The sequence below is a fragment of the Zosterops lateralis genome, assembly GCF_965231275.1.
Source record: "Zosterops lateralis genome assembly, chromosome: 2".
Taxonomy (NCBI): domain Eukaryota; kingdom Metazoa; phylum Chordata; class Aves; order Passeriformes; family Zosteropidae; genus Zosterops; species Zosterops lateralis.
Window position 1 is genome coordinate 4,031,629 of NC_139763.1, and position 19,735 is coordinate 4,051,363.

Genomic DNA, 19,735 nt, shown 5'->3' on the forward strand with positions numbered 1-19,735 from the left:
GTTATAAAATCAGTGAATTTAAATCATGCACAGTGAGGTACCTGGTGTGTCTTGTCTGCCAAAGTCCCTGCACTGTCTGCAAGAGGTGTGGGTTTGGGTTGGAAAAGACCTTAAAATTCATCTCATTCCATCCCCTGCCATAAGCAGGGACACTTTCCACTATCCCAGGTTGCTCCAAGCCCCAGTGTCCATCCTGGCCTTGGACACTTCCAGCCACAACTTCTCTGGGCAAAACCATTTTGCATCAGCAGAATTATATCTGAGGGTAGAAACCATTTTGCTGCCTTACAAGTAGGTTTTATTGGAAACAATTTCCTTCATATTAGATTGATCTGCACTGCTGTTGTGTCTTTGTAACACAAACTGTGCCCATTGAAGGGCTGGGGCTGTTATTTTGACAAAACAACTCCTCTTGACTGAAATAAATCTGTAGATTTCTGTAGAGAAATCTTGAAAAGCTCTACATGAAAACTGGGTTTGATTTTGCATTAGAGTGAATATCCTTAAAGCTTCCAATGCCATCAGGCAGTGAAGCCATGAAAGCATCCCATTCCTGCACCAAGTGGCAAAATCAGTGACCCTCTTCATCTGCAAGAGCTCCTGTGCCTGCCCCCAGAGCTGCTTTATCAGCAGCTCAGAGAAACCCAAGGACAGAGCTCCTACTCACATTGTCCATCCTGGTGAAAAGAATAAAACGTAGCAAACCTCAACCCCGGCCAAACAATGGCATCTTTTGGTGGGTGTTTGCAGCCTGACCTTATTCCTGGCCTGCCTTATGCCCTGAAAAATTCAGGTGTGGAAATATTGTCTGTCACTTAGCCAGGTCATGGTCCAGCCAGACTTGTCAGAGGAGATGACAACACAGAGCCCCTGATGCAACCAGGGACTCAAACTTTTCTGCTTGAAGGATGGATAAGACCATGGGGGGCTGAGTTTGGGGCTGAGTCTGGCTTGGAAGGCAGAAACACCTCTTGGTTCAAGCAGAATTTTAAGTCTTATGAGGAGGGGCTTAGGAGGTTTCCTAGCCTGGAGAAAAGGAGGCTCAGAGGAGACTTTGTCAGTCTCTGTGACTCCCTGACAGGAGGGTGCAGCCAGGTGGCCTCTGCTCCCAAGTGACAGGACAAGAGGGAACAGCCTCAAGTTTTTCCAGGATAGGGTCAGGTTGGACATCAGGAAGAATTTAGTAACTGAAAGAGTGATTAGACATTGGCAGGGGCTGCCCAGGGAGGTTTGGAGTGCCCATCCCTGGAGGTGTCACCTGGATGTGGCACTGAGTGCTCTGGGCTGGGGACAAGGTGGGGATGGGGCACAGCTGGGACTCCATGGGCTGGGAGGGCTTTTCCAATTTTAATGATTCTGTGAATATCCTGCTCCATGAGCCCCACCTCCTCCTCATCCTCTAAACAGCATCCACACCGTCTTTTTTTTTTTTTTTTTAAATTTGATCTGGCCTCTTTTGATGACTAAGGGAACAGGAAGATTACAGTTTAAGTATATAATTTTCATTTGATGTGACAGGTTAAAGCTACGTACATTCAGAGCAGGCTTAGATTATTTTAGTTCAACTGCAACACTGATTTAGGCCCTGACTCACTCTTTGAGGGGCCTGACTTCATGTAGAGATATATGTTGGCTTAAATTTCCTGCTGGTGAGATGCAGGGACATGTGTGCACTGCTCTGCTGAAATGCTGGGGTAGGGGTGGACTCACACAGCAAACTCAGTCCTGAATCAGGAGCACAGAGGAGTAGATTGTGCTTGTTGGGTGATTATTTTTTTCCCCAGCATGAAAGCTCAGTATTCCAGAGTTTATTTTCCATCCCCTGGTGCCCCTCCCAGACCCTGGGCTGTGTAATCTGCCTGTGCAGTGCTTTTTCTGCCCTGGAGCCTCCCTGGCTTTGCTGACAGCTGGGCAAGGCTAAAAACCTCGGAGAAGCAAATTGCTGAAACTCACAGAGCAGGCTGGGAGCAGTGACCTGGAGGTGACTGGCCTGGCTGGAGGGAGTGGAAACTGGTTTGTGTGGCTTGGCAATGCCTTCTCCCCCTCCACAGTGCCCCTGTGAGCCCCCAGGGCTGCATCCAGCTCTGGGTGTTTAGCATGAGAAATACATGGAGCTGTTGGATTGAGCACAGAGCAGGGACATGGGGATGAGGGGCTGGAGCTCCTCTGCTCTAGAGACAAAGCTGAGAGAGCTGGGCTTTTGTCCAGCCTGGAGAAGAGACGGCTTCAGGGAGACCTTTGAGCCCCTCTCAGTTAATGTGTTACAAGAGAGTTGGAGAGGGGCTTTTCACAAGGAGTGACAGGACAAGGGGAATAGTGTTGAACTGGAGGAAGGCAGGGTTAGAATAGATATGAGAAAGAAATTCTTCCCTGGCAGGGTGGGCAGGCCCTGGAATAGAATTCCCAGATTTGCTGTGGCTGCCCCTGGATCCCTGGCAGTGCCCAAGGCCAGGTTGGACATTGGGGCTTGGAGCAGCCTGGGATAGAGGAAGGTGTTCCAGCCATGGCAGGAGGTGGTACTGGATCATCTTTAAGGTCTTTTCCAACCCAACCCACTCTGTGATTCCACGATTCTCATTTTAGGGCTGCCCTGATGGCAGCTGTGTGAGCTGTGTGATGCTCAGCAACAATGTGGGCAGTGGTTTTCCTGCTTTCCGTGGGAAAAAGCCCCATTTCCAGGTGGAGGGTGGATAATTTGCATGCAGAAGCTTTTGTGTGTTCAGTAGCTGTGTCAGACTTTGTTGGTCAGACTGTGACAAAGGAAGTGTTAGCACTTTCCTAAAACTGAAGGCAAAGTTTTTTTAGGAGTACAAAAGAGAGAGTCATGCACACAGAGGGAGGCACAGGCATTCTTAGGTGCCTTAGCTAATGCTTCCTCATTACAAGAAACTAAAGCTACCCAGGAGTGGGTGGGTTTTTTTTTTGAACAATTGAAAAAAAAAAGCTTTTGGAGCAGTCCTTCCCTCAGCAAACCTGGAAGTGGCTCTGGACCTCTCTTCTCACTCGCATTTCTCCTGCAAAGTACCAAAGTGCAGCGTTTTGTTGAGCAAAGAGCGTTTTGTGCGTCTCCTTAACTACATCTCTCCATCTCCAGCCTTGGAGTGCAGGGAGGAGGAGAAAGAAAGGGAGCTGCCAGCAGCTCGCAGTGATTGATTTGTCTCGTGTTTTTCTTATGCTGAGCTCTAACAACCTGTTTCAAAAAAAAAAAAAAAAGAAGGAAAAAAAAAAAAAAAGAAGAAGAGAATGACAAATCAAAGCGAATATTTTCTCTCTAGAAATTCCTGGTTATTTTGCTATTAAATGTGCGGCTTTATCCATAATGTTTGTCTGAGACTTTTTTTATTTATTTTTTTTAATTTTTCTTTCCTGCTGGAGCTTGCAGCGTTCAGAAGAGAAATGTCTTTCCCCCCGGAGCCATTTGCCTCAATAATTGTCGCGGTGTGAAGCTGACACCAGGGGACAGGTCAATAAAGGTAAAAGCACCGCAGTTCTTCTCCAAATATTGGAGTGAAGTGACCCTGGGAAAGGGATGGGGTGTCCCGCCTGGGTTTGTACTTTGCCCTGGGGCTGTGGGATGTGTCCTGAGCCCGGCCAGCTCCGGGGCCAGGCAGACACGGGGATCCAGGGGAAGGAGGGTGAGGGATGCTCTCCTCTTTGCCCTGGGGCTGTGGGATGTGTCCTGAGCCCGGGGCCGGGCAGACACGGGGATCCAGGGCAAGGGGAGGTGAGGGATGCTCTCCTCTTTGCCCTGGGGCTGTGGGCACTCCGGGGCCGGGCAGATACGGGGATCCAGGGCAAGGGGAGGTGAGGGATGCTCTCCTCTTTGCCCTGGGGCTGTGGGCGCTCCGGGGCCGGGCAGACACGGGGATCCAGGGCAAGGGGAGGTGAGGGATGCTCTCCTCATCCCGCTGCCCGGGGCGCGCACAGGGTGAGCTTTGTTCTCCCTTTTTTCCCGGCTTGTCATTCCCCATCAGGAAAAAAACCCCATCTGAAGGTGCCCCAGTGCAGGTTTTTGGGCAGAGCAGGATTTCTGTCCCTCTCAGCAAACCAGGGTTGTGTTGTTGGTAACCGGGAGCGCCCGGCCGAACTTTCCCAGCGCCGGGAGGGGCCGCCGCTGCTCCGACACCATTTCCCACCTCCCGCTCCTTCCCATCCAAAACACCCCCGAATAAAAAATAAAAACCATCCCCAGAGAGCTCCTGACCTGCCCTGCCCTGCCGATAGAGCCACAGCGGTTCCGTGGGTCTGTCACCCACCGGAGAGAGAGAGAGGGAGGGACGGACAGAGAGGGAGGGAGAAAGGAGAGGGAGGGAGGAGGGAGAGAGGGAAGCGACAGGCAGTGAGTTCAGGTTACCGCCGCCGCATCTCCGCCTTCCTTCCCTTCTGGCTCCGAGGATGAGCCCTCGGCTGGGGCCGGCGGGGCCGCGGGGGGACAGCGGGACCTTCCCCATCCCGCCGGGAAGCGCCGCCGGAGGATGCGCTGCGGGCTCCCGGCGTGAGGAGCTGGTGCCGCTTCTTCCTTCGGCCGGATCCAGGTAGGACCCTGAGCAGGGACCCCCTTCCTTTGGCCACCTCCAGGCAGGACTCTGAGCAGGGACCCTTTTCCTTCCTCACCCCCAGGTAGGACCCTGAGCAGGGACCCCCTTCCTTTGGCCACCTCCAGGCAGGACCCTGAGCAGGGATTCCCTCCAGCCCAGGATGTGCCTCCAGAGCAGCGTCTCCCACTTTCCCAAACTCTGCGGTGGGTGGGGAGAGGGGAAGGGGTTAAAGGTATCTGACCCTGCTGGGGTGAAAATCCACATCTCCCTGTCCCAGGGATGTCCCCAGCGGTGTGTGACCCCACAGTGAGCTCTGGATTATTATGTCCATCCCCTGGTAAAGCTGATCTGGTGGTAATTGGCACCAGGACGGGCTGATTTGGGGGTGAAATGGTGGGAAATGAGCAATCTCACCTGCCAGATTTCATGGGTGAAGATTTTGGCAGCCCCTCCTAAAGAAAGACCAGGAGCAGTCAGGACAAAGCCAGGGCAGAGTTCTCCTTCCTGTCCTGCTGGGAGCTTGGAGAAAATGCTGAAAAAACCAAGCTCCACGAGGTGCAGGTAAGTAATTTAAAAATCCTCCACTGGACCTGATCCCAACAAACATTTCTGTGTACAATCAGCATTTTCAAAGCCAAGTAGTTATTGACAAAGGATTTGCCAGCATGAGGGTTTGGATTTGTGTTATTTTGCCCAGGAAGAATTTTCCTCCCCAAAGTACCAGACTTGATGCTTTAACACTTGAATGCAAAGACTTGGTTGAACTATTGGAGGAGCACAAAGTTCCAAACACCAAAAATTGACTGTGCCAAGAAACAAAAGGGCAAAGCAGGCTCACCTGCTCCAAGGGCTCCCCAAGCTTAAAATAAGGGGAAAAAAACCATCTGCAAGGTAACATCCTGACAGGTCCTCATCCTACAGTGATGTATCATCAGGACTGAGCAGCAGTCAGAGATTTAGGAGTGATATTAGAATATCTTTACTGGCAATATTTCCCATTTTGAATGGCTGAGGGTTTTTTTTTGTACAACCTGCATAATTACCACTTTTCCTCAGTGCTATTTTACTTCTTCTTTTCATGTATCTCGAGACTGTTTCCAAGGGAGAAGAGCAAGATCCTAATTCTATCCGAAATACCATTTTCAGTTTTATTTCTCTTTTGCATTGAGATGAGGAAAACCAACAAGCAGTACTACTTGTGAATGAGGCTGCCATAAATAATTTGGTTTGGGAGCACAGAATTTTTGAAGAAGGGTGCTTCTATAACTCAGAGAACTGGACTTTTTGGAGTCCTGGCAGTGACAACAAGAGCCTAAGGAAGAAATTTCCTGATTGCTTTGTTTATGAAGATAAGAGGAAAGCGAATTGGATTATTATTGTTCCTGTTCAGCACAATGAAGCACACGGGTTTACACAGGGTCAGGTTGCTCTGATTCATCCCATTGTGGACAGTTGCTTATCTGTGCTGAGATCTGGGGTTTGGAATAGAGCAAGTAAGATAAAATTGCTGATTCATGAAGCCATTCTGAAATAAGTTAAATATGCCCATTAGCATCAGTGATAAAAAGAATATGGGGATATTGTAGGAATAGAAGGGAGCATTAGAAGAAGAGTCTATTAGCATTGGAGAGAAACCCAGAGAGGGGTGGTTGGTACTCAGCAGGTGAAGGGAGGACAGAGGCAGCAGGAGGAAAAGGCTTTTAGGCTGAATGTTTGGGGAAAAAATTACTACCAAGATGAGAGAGAAGGAGGGAGTGCCCCAGGGCACTGCTCTTCTCCCTGCCTGTGAGAGAGGATGCCCTTGGCTGGCTGCCTGCCAGTTGTGTTTGCATCACTGGTGCCAGTGGATTAAGTCAAAAGTGTCCAAATATGCTCCTAAAAAGGACACAAAGCACCTGCAGTGGGGGTTGGACTGCACTGGGTGTCCTGTGCAGTGTCCCTGCATTGATGGCCTGAGCTCTGCAACAGGGCACTTCCAGCCCCCACTGCAGCATCTTCCTCCATCCTGGAAAAAGGATCTGGCCTTACTAAATACCCAAACTGAACTTTTTTTTTGTGGGAGTTTAAGGGCCAGGATTCATCCAGAGAATTTTGCAGGTGGCTTGGAAAAGCAAGCTGATATTTTAAAATAGAAGCAAGCTTCCTTAGCTTGGCTAAAGTCCCTGGGAATATATTTCTTTTTTGACTCCTCAGTTGCAGCACTTATTTCCTGTGACATTACCAGAGCAGCGACACCTCTTGCCAAACTCTTTTGGCTTGAGTCACTCCAAGACACAAACTTTTTGCTGGTTCTGAGAGCAAAATTGCAGTTTGGTCTGAGGATGCTTTTTTGGTTTTCCAAAACAGATGTTATGAGCAAGTGCTCATGGTTGGGTTGATGAGATCAAGGTGCATTAAGAGCTGATGGCTCTTGATTTTATTTTATTTTTTTTAATAAGGAGGAAGATGAATCCTCTGGTTCAAAAGATTCCTGTGCCACAAAGGCCTTCCTTCCTTCCTTCCCTCTTGCCATGATCTTGATTCTCCTTTAGGCATCTGGGAAGGGACAGAGGCAGAACCCAAGGACACCTGGTCTGGGCCACTGTAACCATTTTAATAATGGAAATTTCCACATCCAAGGTGACACTCCTGTATCTGAGCTGGGAACACTTGTCTGAGTGGATGAGACCCACAAACATTTGTCCTTTCCCTGTAAAAATAAAGATGCAGCTGTAAAATGGATGAGTGTTGCCTGCAAAAGTCCCCCCGTGCCTGTGCTCTGCCTCTGGCCGTGTTGAAGTTGTGTTTATACAATCTACTGAGACTGTGATTAACCACAGCAAAGTGACACAAAAAAATATGACCCAGAGGAGGAAATGATGCAATTTTGCCTCTGAAGGGGTGAGGTTAAGAAGTTACTGAGGGTCAGGTGGCTCTTCTGAAACTGCCTCATTGCACGATGGGGCAAAGAAGTCAAACTTGGAGGGACTCTTGCGCAGGTACGGAATTTTTGCAAATTTATATTTTAAAGTTTCTCTTTTTTTTTTTTTTTTTTTTTTTTTGACCGTGGTTTTTCTTTGATTGCTGTGAAAAATGTTTCTCTGCTTATTATAGCTGCCAGTGAGAATACAGGCCCTTGAGAATACAGCTGTATGCATATTATCTGTATATGTGGTAAATGGTATTTCTTTTGGCTTACATTAATCTAGAATGTAACTCTAATTTCTCAATCTAATTTTTCTTTCTCTAGAAAATTCATAACTTCACTGTTGTTTTTACTGTACATCTTTTATTTTTTTCTTTTAATTATTCTTAATGCCCTCCTTATTAAAACCCAGAGTGGTAAATGAAAAAACAAAACAGCCCAACCTTTTACAAAGAAAATTCAATCTGCTGTTGGAGTCACAGGGTCAATCAGCTAAATGGGTATTAGTAACATAATGACAGAGCATAAGCCAGGCAACGTAGTAGGATTTTCAAATCCATAACAGTAATGCTCCTTTTCTATCTCTTGTCTAATTGATGGCTTTAGGGACTCCTGCCTTGGGTCTGTGACAGAGTCACTCCCTGGCCATAAAACATTTTGGCCTTTCTGGAGAACCAGAGGCTCATTTTAAGCATGGAAAGCTTAAAAACAAACCCCAAGCCTAAGACCCCTTTTTTTTTCCATGCAGATCCCATCACGGCAGGCCTGGGAGGAACTGGGAAAGCAAACCCCCTTCCCACCAGAGTAGCACTGCAGAAAAAAAGTGAGAGAAAAAAACAAAGAGACAAAAATAATCAAAACGAAACAAGCAAAAAACCAAAAACGAAGTCAAACCAAAAAGAAACACACACACAAAAAAAACCCCAAACCCCCGAAAAAGCCAAACAAAAATAATAAAATAAAGAGAGGATCTGGCCATAAATAATGAGTCCAGCACTCAGTGCTGGAGTGAAAGGAACTGGTGTGTGTGGAGCAGAGGAACAGAGCCTTGCTCTGTCTTGCTGATGGACTGACAAGGAGACACCACGCTGAGAGCAGAGGCTGGTGAGAGGGATATCAGAGGGAGAAAGGTTCAGTAAGGGCAGCACACAAAGTTTTTCCCTTGTCCCACACTTTTTTTGGGGGGAGTTTCCACCCTTTTTGCCTGCCAGTTTGGATGAGCACACTGTTAATACATAAAACTGGTGACCCAGCCACTGCTGAACCCATTGCATCACCAAAATGTCATTTTGGAGAGCTCCAGACTGGCCCCTGCTCCTCTGAAAGACTTGCATTTAGGAAAGAACTAAATGTTTCCCGCTGTTCTTGACATTTTCTTATTATCTATGTGTGCTTAATCCTTCTCTGTGTCATGCTGAGCTTATGAAAAAGCAATTTAAGGGCTTTATTCCAAGGAAAATTAGGAGTTAGCAGCTTTTGCTAGTCCTTATACCAGGGCATACGTTACATGCAGTGATTAGGAAAGGGAAATGGGAATAATGCTGCTGACTGGAATTGTGCAAGATTTGAGGTTGGAGCTCCTGGTCACACTCTTTAAGTTGTGCCTCTGATTTTGGGGCTGCAGCTGTTTGAGTCATTTTTCAAAGCAGGAACTCTTGCAGCACTTTGCGTTTGGGTTTTTCCCTGGCTGATGTGTGTGACCTCAGTGCAAAACATCACCAACCATCCACTGACACCTGGCTGGAGCTTTGCCCCAGAAAAGTTAAGAAAAGTGCTCTTCTTTAAATTGATATTTTCAACCTGTTCCTCAGGGGGACTCCAGACCTACTTCCCTGTCTCTGCCTCAGGCCAGAGAACTGCTTTCCCTGAACTATATGGCACAGAGCCCTGATCTCTTGGTGCTGCTCAGATAATTACACTCATTAACAGACCTAAAGGAGATGTCAGGTTAATTTTGATGCAGTAATTAGGCTTTGGCACAGGAGCTGCCATGGTCTGATCTCTGGGAAACACAGAGGAGCTCCACCAGCAGGGTCAGTGGTGTGAGCAGAGAGACCCTAAAGCCAACCTGGTGCCCATGGCAGGACCTGGGGGGGAATTTGTGGAAATAGGGACTTGCAAAATAGAGATTGTTGTGGTTTGGGATTAAGATCCCAGAACTTGGCCACCTTCTTCATAGGGTCTCAATGATAAATAACATAGAGAACAAATATTTTCAGCTCCTCTGAAGCAGCTGAATGGAGCTTAAAGACTAACTGGCCAAAAAAAAAAAAAAAAGGGAAAACAATGTCCAAGCGTGCCCAGAGGATGATAAATGTGTCTGGGACCAGTGGGGAAACAGATAAAGAGGCCTCCAGTGGGTTTTTGGCAAATGATGTGAAAAGAAGCAAGAGAAAGGAAGTTAGAAATGTTTTTTCCTGCCAATTTTGGTTTCATTTCTGCTGAACCTACACAGGAGAACTGCCTGGTGTCCACTGAGGCTCCGGGATATTTTCATGCTGGCACCAGGATTTTCCTGGAGAAAATCACAGATTTCCCCCAGATTCATTTGGGACACAGGTAGGATCCCGTTGTGACATTAAGCTTGGGAATCCTGCCCATATAAGACACCTGAAAATTGTTATTTTGGAATTGAGTGTTTTACAATTTAATATCTTGAAGTTGGGTTACTTTGATATTTTGAAGGTTGGTGTTCTGGTATTTTGAAAGAGAATTATTTTAGTCTTTTGGAATATGATATTCTAATATTTTGAAACCAGGTTACTTTGGTATTTTTGAGCTTGGTATTTAAATATTTTAAATGTGTTACTTTGGTATTTTAGAACTTAGCATTCTGGTATTTTAAAACAGAGATTTTTGAAACCTGGTTTTCTAATATTTTGGTGGAACAGCTACCAGCATTTAGATTGTCAATGAAAAAAGAAAGTTTAAGGCTTAGCTGTGAAGTCCTGTGCATAGAGAGCTGAAAAGGCCAGCTGCAGACATAGATAAGAGAGAAATAAAGATAAGAAAATGTCTGAGAAGAAGATAAAAGTTGCCTGGCTCCTATTTTCATAGGACAGTCCTCAGATGATATTAGAATAAAACTACCAAAGAAAGGGATGGTTTTATTACAGGTAAACTACTTGATGTTGCATGTGTAGCGTATCAAAATGTGCAAATCCAAAAAAAAATTTAAAAAAGGAAAAAAAACTAAACAGAAAATTATAGTAATTATAAAAGAAAACAGCCAAAAATTCTTACCCCCAAGGAGGAGTCTTGTAACAGGGGAAGGGGCTCAGTTCCTCCATCTTCATTAGGAAGATTGGGAACTAATCAATACACATATTACAAAAAATATATATAAATATTGCAAGTGGGATTATCTTCAGGTAAAACCCAGAATTCCTCCAAACCCTCTCATGGCAATAGCAGAGCCTCTGATAACATCCGCATTAAAATGAAAACCTGAATATTTAGTAGGCACAGGAACCAATTATTCAGTATTAAATACCCTGCAAGGGAAGTTCTGTGATGCCTCCATCACAATTGTTGGTGCCACTGGAACTCAAGAACTGCAGCCCTTTTTCAAACCAGTTAAGTTCAAACTAGGAAAATGATAAATAACGCATCAATTTTTGTACCTGCCTAACTCTCCAGTGCTGTTATTAAGGAAAAAACTTACTGGGAAAATTGACTGTAAAAATCAAGTTTCAGGCAGGAGACACTCAAATTAAAATTCCTGAGTCTAAATACATGTAAACTTCAATTTTTATTCTACACTGACTTCCCAGTCTGAACCTATCCAAAAGAAAATTAAGGATGCAGTAATCCCCATTGTGTGGGCCAGGGAGATTCCTGGAAAATCAAAAAGAGCAGAACCTGTGAGAATCAAATTAAATCAGACACAGGCCTGATAAGACAAAACCAATATCCTTTAAAATTAAAACATTGAAAAGGCTCTTTATTTTGCCAGTCAAAAATGGTAATAGTAAAGATTATCAGTTAGTACAGGACTCAAGAGCAATTTATAAATTTACAAATGGTATAATTTCTAATGGTAATTAACCCAAAAATTGCCAAGTAGCCCGAAACACTCATAACCACACTAAAAAAAAAAAAAAAAAAAAAAAAAAAGTAAACAAATCAATAAATAAATTTGGAATGATTCACTGTAATAGATTGAAAGGAATTTTGGATTATTGGTCCACCCTTTGTATGGACTTTTAAAATTGCCCATAAAGACTTTATTATCTGGCCTGATGATACTTGGGCTGCTTTCAAATGACTTGAAAAATATTAATGAAATCTCCAGGTTTGAGATTTCTAGATCCTGTGAAATCTTTTGAATCATTCCCTTATGCCAAGGATGGCCCAGCTGTTTGTGAGCAGTCAGAGCTGCAGAGTCAGATATTAAACCAGAATATAGTGAAAAGAAATTGTCAGTTAATCAAAGCATTATATTCTAAATTTCACCCTGGTGGATGGGCAGTCACTCCTGCTGGACAAGTAATAGTTTGTGAGAGGATAAAGTAGTGATAGAGGCTATCAAATGTAGTAACTCTCCTGGGGATTATTGGCAAAATTGACTTTACAGAACGTCCATGCAAAGAGATCTGGAATTATCTTTTAGTGGATCCTTTTTCTGGGTGGCTTGAAGCATTTCCTCGTTGCACCAACATGGCAAAAGAAGTAGTGAAAATATTTCTAAATGAAATATTTCCATGTTTTGGAGCTCCTCTAGGAATGTCATCAGACAGAGGGTCTTGTTTTATAGCAGGAACAGTGGGACAAGTTAGCAAAGCCTTGGGAATCCAGTGGGATTTTCATACTCCATGATGGTGACAAGCCAGTGGAAAGGCAGAAAGAATGAATTATACTATGAAGTTTAAATTATTACACCCAACCAGAATAAAATTGAGGAAAAAGGATGAATAACCTTACAACTGGAGCACCGCTCACATGTGTAAGATGTATCTTAATAGTTCACCCAAATTTTTGTTTGCCAGAATCACCTTTAGAGTTTCATGGAGGGATTAGCCATGAAAATTCCTATGAAAAGTGAAAGTAGCTAATATTAAATGTGACTAATTGCTGGTATTTTCTCAAGGAATGTTGGTAGGAATGAGGCTCTGCAGAACCACACGACCTTAGGGAAAAATGTGCTATTACAGGACAAGAATGTTGCACTAACATCAGGGATGGGTTTTGAAGCCCAGCAGACAAAAATTGATAGAAAAAACAACAGGAGAGTGGCAGAAAGGAGAAAACTCTTTGATGAGGTTGGCTCAACTCATGGCTACCAAACTGGAAAATGCATTTGTAGCAGTCATTTGTAACCACTGCAGAGTGTTCACTTGTTTGTGTTCAATGCCAGAGTTGTTGTAACATCTTGTGGTGACAAATGAACCATCCAATGTACTATTGTGACTTCTCTAAAAGAGACAGTCTCAAGTAATAGGAGGGATTTGACAAATAACAAAGAGAATAAAAAAATTCAGCTCCCCTTAAGCTGCTGGGAGAGAGCAGAGTCTTTTTTTTTGTGTGTTCATTTCAGGTGAGTGTGAGAAGAGGCTGCAACTCCCCCATGGTTTGGTGCCAGGATTCCAGGCAAGCCACAGCTGCAGAGTCCGTGAAGTGCCAGTCAGTTTAAGAAAAGTCTCTGGGATGTGAAACAGGCAATTTTTTTTTTTTTTTTGGCAATGCCCTTCATAAAATATTTTGCAGTTGGAACAACAGGAGATGGAAAAAGCTTTGAGATAATTAAAAACTCTGATTTCTGGCAGAGATCACAGAGAAAAATCAGGTAAAACGTCATGCAAAAGGAGTTTATATAAAACTAGAAAGGTTTGTTTTGATGCAAAATGGGGATGGGAGGGGGGGCTTAGCATCTCAGGGGTAGATTTAATTCCCTGATACAGAAACTTCAGTGCTCCTGCTCTGCCTGCACTAATCTAAAATGGTTTTAGTGTTCAGAATTTTCCCTATTCATCTGAAAACAAGGATGGAATGGATGGTTTTTGAAGAAAAATGGCCTTGGCAAGAGGAAACAGCTTGTGTCTCCTGTCACTCCTTTCCCTTGGAGTTCTCACAGTGAATGCCAGGTTGGACACTGGGGCTTGGAGCAACTTGGGACAGTGGAAGGTGTCCCTGCCCATGGCAGGGGTGGACCTGGATGATCTTTAAGGTCTTTTTCAACCCAAACAATTCAATGGTTTCTTCTTATCAAGGCCACTGCCCACCCCTTAATCCCTACACAGGAGAGGATACGTGAACATGTGTGCCACTTGCAGAACTTCTAAAATGCTGCTCACAATTTTGCATGTATTTGCAAACATTTGCATTGCCCAGCTGTGTGTGTTTGTGTGTTTATGTGTGTGTACATGTTGTGCTCCTTCACTCATGGGCTGAAAGGGGAAGGCAATCTGGTAATGGTAAAGGTGAGAGGCTGCTCACCCAGCTGACCAAAACAAGGATCTTTTTTTTGTTGTTTTGTTTTTTGTTTTGTTTTGTTTTTGTTTTTGTGGGGTTTTTTTTAAGATCTGTTAGCAATGCTGAAACAAAAGTAAATAACGGTCCTCGGTCCTGTTACATTAGTCTGATTCCCCCCAAAATCTTGTGAAATAGTTGTTGTGTTTTGTGGCACCTTGCACTTGGATATTTGTGAAAAGGTTTTAATGGTTTTTAATAGAATGTTGCTCTTCATTGTTTTCTTGGTTGAGTGTTTGGTTTGTGCATGTTGTGGAATTTCTGTAATAGAGAAATATCAGACTCTCAGTCTTTTGTGAGCTGGTGACAGGAACAAACTTCTTGTAGGTCTCCATTGTCAACCTCAAAACATCATCCTGTCCTGAAAACACAATTCAGGATATTCCTGTGAGAATGTGAGAACAGATGCAGAGCACATTTTTGTATAATCTTTTGTATATACATATAATATAACTGCATATGTATAATCTCACACAATTCTACATACATATTTAACTAAAGCAGTTGTAAAGTTAATTACAAGACTACTCTGAGCTATAAATACAAGCAAAAATCAGATCTGAGGAATACTCTATTTAAGGATAAAGTGAATTTAAGTGTAAGTGCCAGAAGAAATGTGAACTTTCGAAATATTTTCAAAATTCTTTAGTGAACCATTGCAAAAATGCACTTCACTGTGGGAGCAATTCCAGTAAACCAAGACTCCAGTTCTACTTGTTTCATGCTTTGGAGAATTCCCACTGAAGTCAATGGGGCTGTTCTTGGGGGTAAAATGAGCTGGATTTGGATCCAGGAACACCTGGCTGGACTTTCAAATGAACTTAAATCCTGCAGTGCAAAAACCTTTGATTGCCTGGAAAGGGGAATTTGAGCAAAAGGAAGGCACTAATGTGAATTTGGGGGAGTCTGCACAGAACATTCCTGATCAGAAGGCAGAGATCAAATTTCTACAAAATCTGCAGCTCTGGGCATGGTTAATTTGGTTTGCTGTGTTTTTAGCTGGGGACCCAGAAACAATTCTTTGTTTAGAAGGGGAAAGGTGGAAAGGGTGCCCATCCACCTGGTAAAAAATTGCCCCATCCTTGTGCTCTGAAATAGCAGTAGGAGAGTCTGTGGCTTACTGGAATGAGCAACTCAAACCTTAAAGTCCTCTCACCAGGTTAATTTATGGAGATGTGTAACATTTTTTGTCACTGTAAGGATTTGGGGTTTGCTTTGATGATTTTTCTCTCTCCCAAAATTTCTATTAGATCTATAACCAGATGTCCAGCTCATTAATCTCTTACAAGGTTAAATTGGTAAACATTGTTGTAATTTGGATCTTTCTCACTTAAAAAGGGGAGGGAAATAGGACAAGCCCTTTCTCACCTCAGCATGTCCTAATGAGTCACTCAAACTCTGCACAAGCTCAAACATCCCAGTGAAGTGACCCACTGCTGTTTTGGTTCTGTTCTGTTCTTTTTTTTCAGAGCAGCTGACCCAGCTTCAAAAATGTGACTCATGGCCCCTCCAGCAAAAGGATCAAGAGCAGTTTCTGGGTTGGGGCAAGAGCCCCACAGGACACAAAGGTGATGAAGATGAGAGGAACCTGGCTGGGTGTGCCTCTTGGACAGCTGCTGGCCTTGGGACACAGGCACAAATGGAGAAACATGGTATTTAATTAAAAAAAAAAAAAAAAAAAAAACCAAAAAACAAACCCAAAAAAAAACCAAAACCAAAACCACTATCACTATTATTCTCTGCCCTCTGAAATGGATACATAAATCTGCTCCTTCTCTGGCCGTGGTGGGTCTAAACTTGGTTTGTAGAATGCTGAAAATGGGGAGGAGAAGGTTTGAAGCATCAGCCTGGGTTACCTGGACAGGCTTGTGTGGATTTCTGAGGATACACTGGCTCAGAGGGCAGGTTCAAGTTAAACCCAAATGTGAATCTGCCAGCAGAACATCTCGTGGGGGTGGCAGGAGGAGAAATGCACCTGGGTGAGTGCCCTCAAACAGGCAGCTTTCTATTAGTGCTGGCCTGGCTTTAAACCCCTGTGCAGGGAGTTGGGAGGGGAGCGCTGAGAGGAACCAGAGATTATATTGAACCAGAGATTATTTTTATGGATTTGCCGTTCCCTCTTGTTCCTTTCAGATGGATTCCAGAAGGTTCAGGCTCTTTGTCTGCCTGGTGGGGCTCAGCAGTGCCAGCTTCTGGGTTTTCTACAACTGGCCTGAGTTCTGTGTGTCCTGTGAGAGCAGCCAGAGTTACACCTTCCCCATGGAGACTTTCAGGAGGGTTGAAGGGAACTTCTCACAGCTCCCAGACATCGACTGCCACAAGAACCCTCCTTTCCTCGTCCTGCTGGTGGCCTCCTCAGCCCAGCAGGTGGATGCCAGGATGGCCATCAGGCACACCTGGGGCAAGGAGAGGACCGTGGCTGGGAAGCGCCTGGTGACATTTTTCCTCCTGGGGAGCCCTGTGGATCCCAGCCAGCAGGCTGACATTGCTGCTGAGGGCCAGAGGCACAGAGACATCATCCAGAAGAACTTTACAGACACCTATTACAACCTGACTCTGAAGACCATGATGGCAATGGAGTGGATTCACAGGTTTTGTCCCCAGTCCAGCTTTGTGATGAAAACCGACACGGACGTGTTTGTCAACATTTTTTACCTCACTGAGCTGCTTCTGAGGAAGAAGAAGACTGCTGGATTCTTCACAGGCTTTTTAAAACTCCATGAGTACCCCATCAGGACAAGAGGGAGTAAGTGGTATGTGAGTAGGGAAGAGTATCCAGGAACGACCTACCCACCCTTTTGTTCTGGGACTGGATATGTTTTATCCAGCGACGTGGCCAGCCAGATCTACAGCATTTCTGAGAGTATTCCATTCATTAAACTGGAGGACGTGTTCATAGGACTGTGCCTTGACAAACTAAAGATTGGGCTGGAGGAGCTCCACTCGGAGCAGACGTTTTTCCCGGAGAGGATCCAGTTCTCTGTTCCTCGCTTTAAGAAAATTGTGACGTGCCATGGGATAAAACCATCTGAGCAGCTGAGCTACTGGAACCACTTGGTGGCAGGGACTGAAGGAGGGGTGCTCTAGCACCCACCCTGCTCCACTTAACAAACTGAAATCCTCTGCTTTTACAGGGCTGCTCCCCACTCCAGCAAACTCCCAATTCACTCCAGCTCCAGCACGTTAAAGACTTTTGAAATGGTTATTTTAATCACAGAACCAGAGAATTGTTGGAAAAAGTTGGAAAATATTTCCAAAACCATTGAGTCAATCCTTTGACTAAACACCACCTTGTCAATTAAAGCAGAGCACTGAGTGCCACATTCCTTGAACACCTCCCTGGGCAGCACCTTTCAGTGCTTGATCACCCTTTCTATGAAAAAATTCCCTATTTCTGCCCAAAAACATGCAAACCTCCTTCTCTCCCACTCATCCCACCTCTGTGCATCCCTTCTCTACACAAGTTACAATTATTATTAATTTTTTCCCAGGTTAGGCCTGCTAACCTCTCCTCCAAATCTTGCTGCCAGAGGCCTGGGAACATTTCTGCCGTGGCAAACAAAAAGTCAAAGCACTTTTGTTCAGAGAACAAAATCCTCACCATCTTCCTGGTCGCCCTTGATAAATTTCTGCACCCATCTCTGCAGGCACTGAGGGAATGATATTTGTAGCTGTCAGGATGCTCCCTCCTGGCACAGGAAGATGCAGCCCTGCCCTTGCAGCCAGCTCTGTGTGGGCTGAGCTGCATCCTGGCACAGATCCCTCCTTCAGTCTACACCCATTTCTTTTGCAGGGATGGTAGAATCTGCCCATGCAATGCTCTGGGGACAGCCTTGGGCACTGCAGGTCACCTTATGGACGTGTAAAAGCTGCTGCAGCTCTTTCCTTGTGTGTGCTTCCTGCTGAAAATAATCCATGGTGGAGCCAGTGGAGGGTGTCCTGCTCTTCCTGTTAAAATAGACCCTGGAGACATCTTTTATATTTATGTCTCACTTGGATTGCCTGAGAGCTGCTATGAATGGTTTGCCAAGGCTAAACTAGAGTCACTTACAGTGATTTAGACATTTTTTTCTTCCAAAGAGAAACTGGGTGTGTGAGAGAGAAGACAGGAGGATTTTTCTCTTTTGAACAAGACCTAGTGGGAAAATGTGCTCAAGTAATCATTCAGGCTGGGAGCCCTATTTCTTATTTCATTCCCAAGCAAAGGCTCATGAAATCTCTGGGATGATTGTAAGTTTCAGAGATAAGGAGTGGGGTCTTTACAGCAGATGCTGAAAAATTCCTTCAGGGCTCTGAGGAGGGAGGAGTTCAGAGATCCTCCCTTATGCAATGCTCCTGTTTGATTTTCCTGCAGGCACAGGCAAGGTCAGTGTTATCAGCATGGAGTGGCTGTAATGTCTGTGGGAAGTGTTTTTTTCCAAAAAGCAGTGAAAGTGGAGCTGTTCCCAAGGGGAGCTGGGGGGATCTGACACCCAGCATAGTAAAAGCATGGAAAAAACCCCAGGAAAATAGATTTTATTATTTTGGTGTTATTTATTTTTATTGTTTCTTTTCATTGAAAAGGATTCTTCTTTCTTTCTTTTCAAATCCTTCTTGGAGAGGATTTCCCAAGTATCTTGTTTTACTTGCCTGTGTCTGAAGAGCAGGATAAATATTTTCAGCAGGAAAATCTTGAGAAGTGTTTAATAATGGTTATAATATATTATTTATTTTCCTCTGGTGTACAGTAACCTGAGATCATGCACTTACTTTTGACCACTGATGATGAAAGAAACAATGTTCATTTGTTTGTCAGAAGAGCGGCCTTCTTCATTTTAAGCTTCTTTAATAAACTTTTAACATTTTATTTAAAGAATTAAAATATTTAAATAGCTCAATTTTACTTAAAATTCAGCTATTTTCTGAACAGTTTTTCTGCCTTCAGAAGGTGTGGTGGGACTGAGAAAGCCAAGCCAAATTACTATTCTTTCCAAGTAATATACAGAAATATCTTGTGTTATTCACTGCTCTTGTGCCCAAGGTGCAAGCTGGTTGTTCCTTAAATTTATGGAAAAGTAGTGAGCAGAAGGGAATGTCTCCTGGTCATTCCTAGCTCTGTGTCTTGAGGGGCAGAGGTCTGTGAGCTGGGACAGCATCATCAGGAACATCATGATGTTCTCTTCTTGTTCTCAGAGGTAACAATATAGTAATATAAAACATTAATATATTAATTAATCAAATTATTAATCAAATTATTAAATAATTAATATAAAATATTAATAATGAAATAATGAAATAATCCTGCAGGCAATTGTAGGTTTCACTTCCACCTCTGTGCCTGGCAGTTTGTGGCTTTGCATCAGCATAAAAAAAGTCACCCTTGAGGACCAAGTCCTGCCTGACCTCTTGGCTGTGGCTTTTATGTGAGTTCAGGACTGTTCCCAATCATTTGAATCCAGCTGCTAATTGTTCCCAGTCAGTCACTTCTGCAGAATCAACCTCTGTATTTTTGGGGTTAAATTCTAGTGGAAGATGTGGCAAGGGGGTGGAAATGGATGTTCTTTAAGGCCCCCTCCAACCCAAACCAAACCATTCTGTGGTTTTACGTAATCCATCTCTGATGTGCCATTGGAAACAAGGTCCTCAGGCATGGCCTAAGAAACCATCCTGACACCATGTCTTGGTTTGGAAAGACAGGTGTCTGATAAGGAAGGCAGGAACCTCCCTGGAAGATGTAACCCCCCCCCCCCTCCGAATTATAATGATTTTGAAATTAAGGGGCTTACAGGCAAAGACACGGGAATAGGAATAACAGTTCTTTACTAGGAAAATTAAAATAAAAATG

At 44.2% G+C, this 19,735-nt stretch overlaps 1 protein-coding gene across 5 annotated transcripts; it reads left to right on the forward strand.

Annotated features, from left to right (window-relative positions):
* The first annotated feature begins 4,440 nt into the window (after positions 1-4,440).
* On the forward strand, positions 4,441-18,832 carry B3GALT5 (beta-1,3-galactosyltransferase 5). 5 transcript variants are annotated; one of them, XM_083884996.1, is made up of 3 exons: positions 4,441-4,535; positions 15,381-15,563; positions 16,045-18,832. In XM_083884996.1, the coding sequence occupies exons 2-3, from the start codon at positions 15,483-15,485 to the stop codon at positions 16,996-16,998; spliced, it is 1,035 nt and encodes a 344-aa protein (XP_083741122.1). In that variant the 5' UTR covers positions 4,441-4,535; positions 15,381-15,482; the 3' UTR covers positions 16,999-18,832. The 5 variants fall into 5 exon arrangements, 4 of the variants coding, with proteins under 4 accessions (XP_083741122.1, XP_083741123.1, XP_083741121.1 ...); XM_083884997.1 differs by lacking the exon at positions 4,441-4,535 and adding an exon at positions 4,930-5,099; XM_083884995.1 differs by lacking the exon at positions 4,441-4,535 and adding an exon at positions 7,424-7,516.
* The last annotated feature ends 903 nt before the right edge of the window (positions 18,833-19,735 follow it).

Coding starts and splice junctions, on each gene's coding strand:
- B3GALT5 (XM_083884996.1), top strand. CDS start 15,483: ATGAAGATGAGAGGAACCTGGCTGGGTGTGCCTCTTGGACAGCTGCTG. Junction 15,564..16,044: donor GGCACAAATGGAGAAACATG/GTATTTAATTAA, acceptor TGTTCCTTTCAG/ATGGATTCCAGAAGGTTCAG.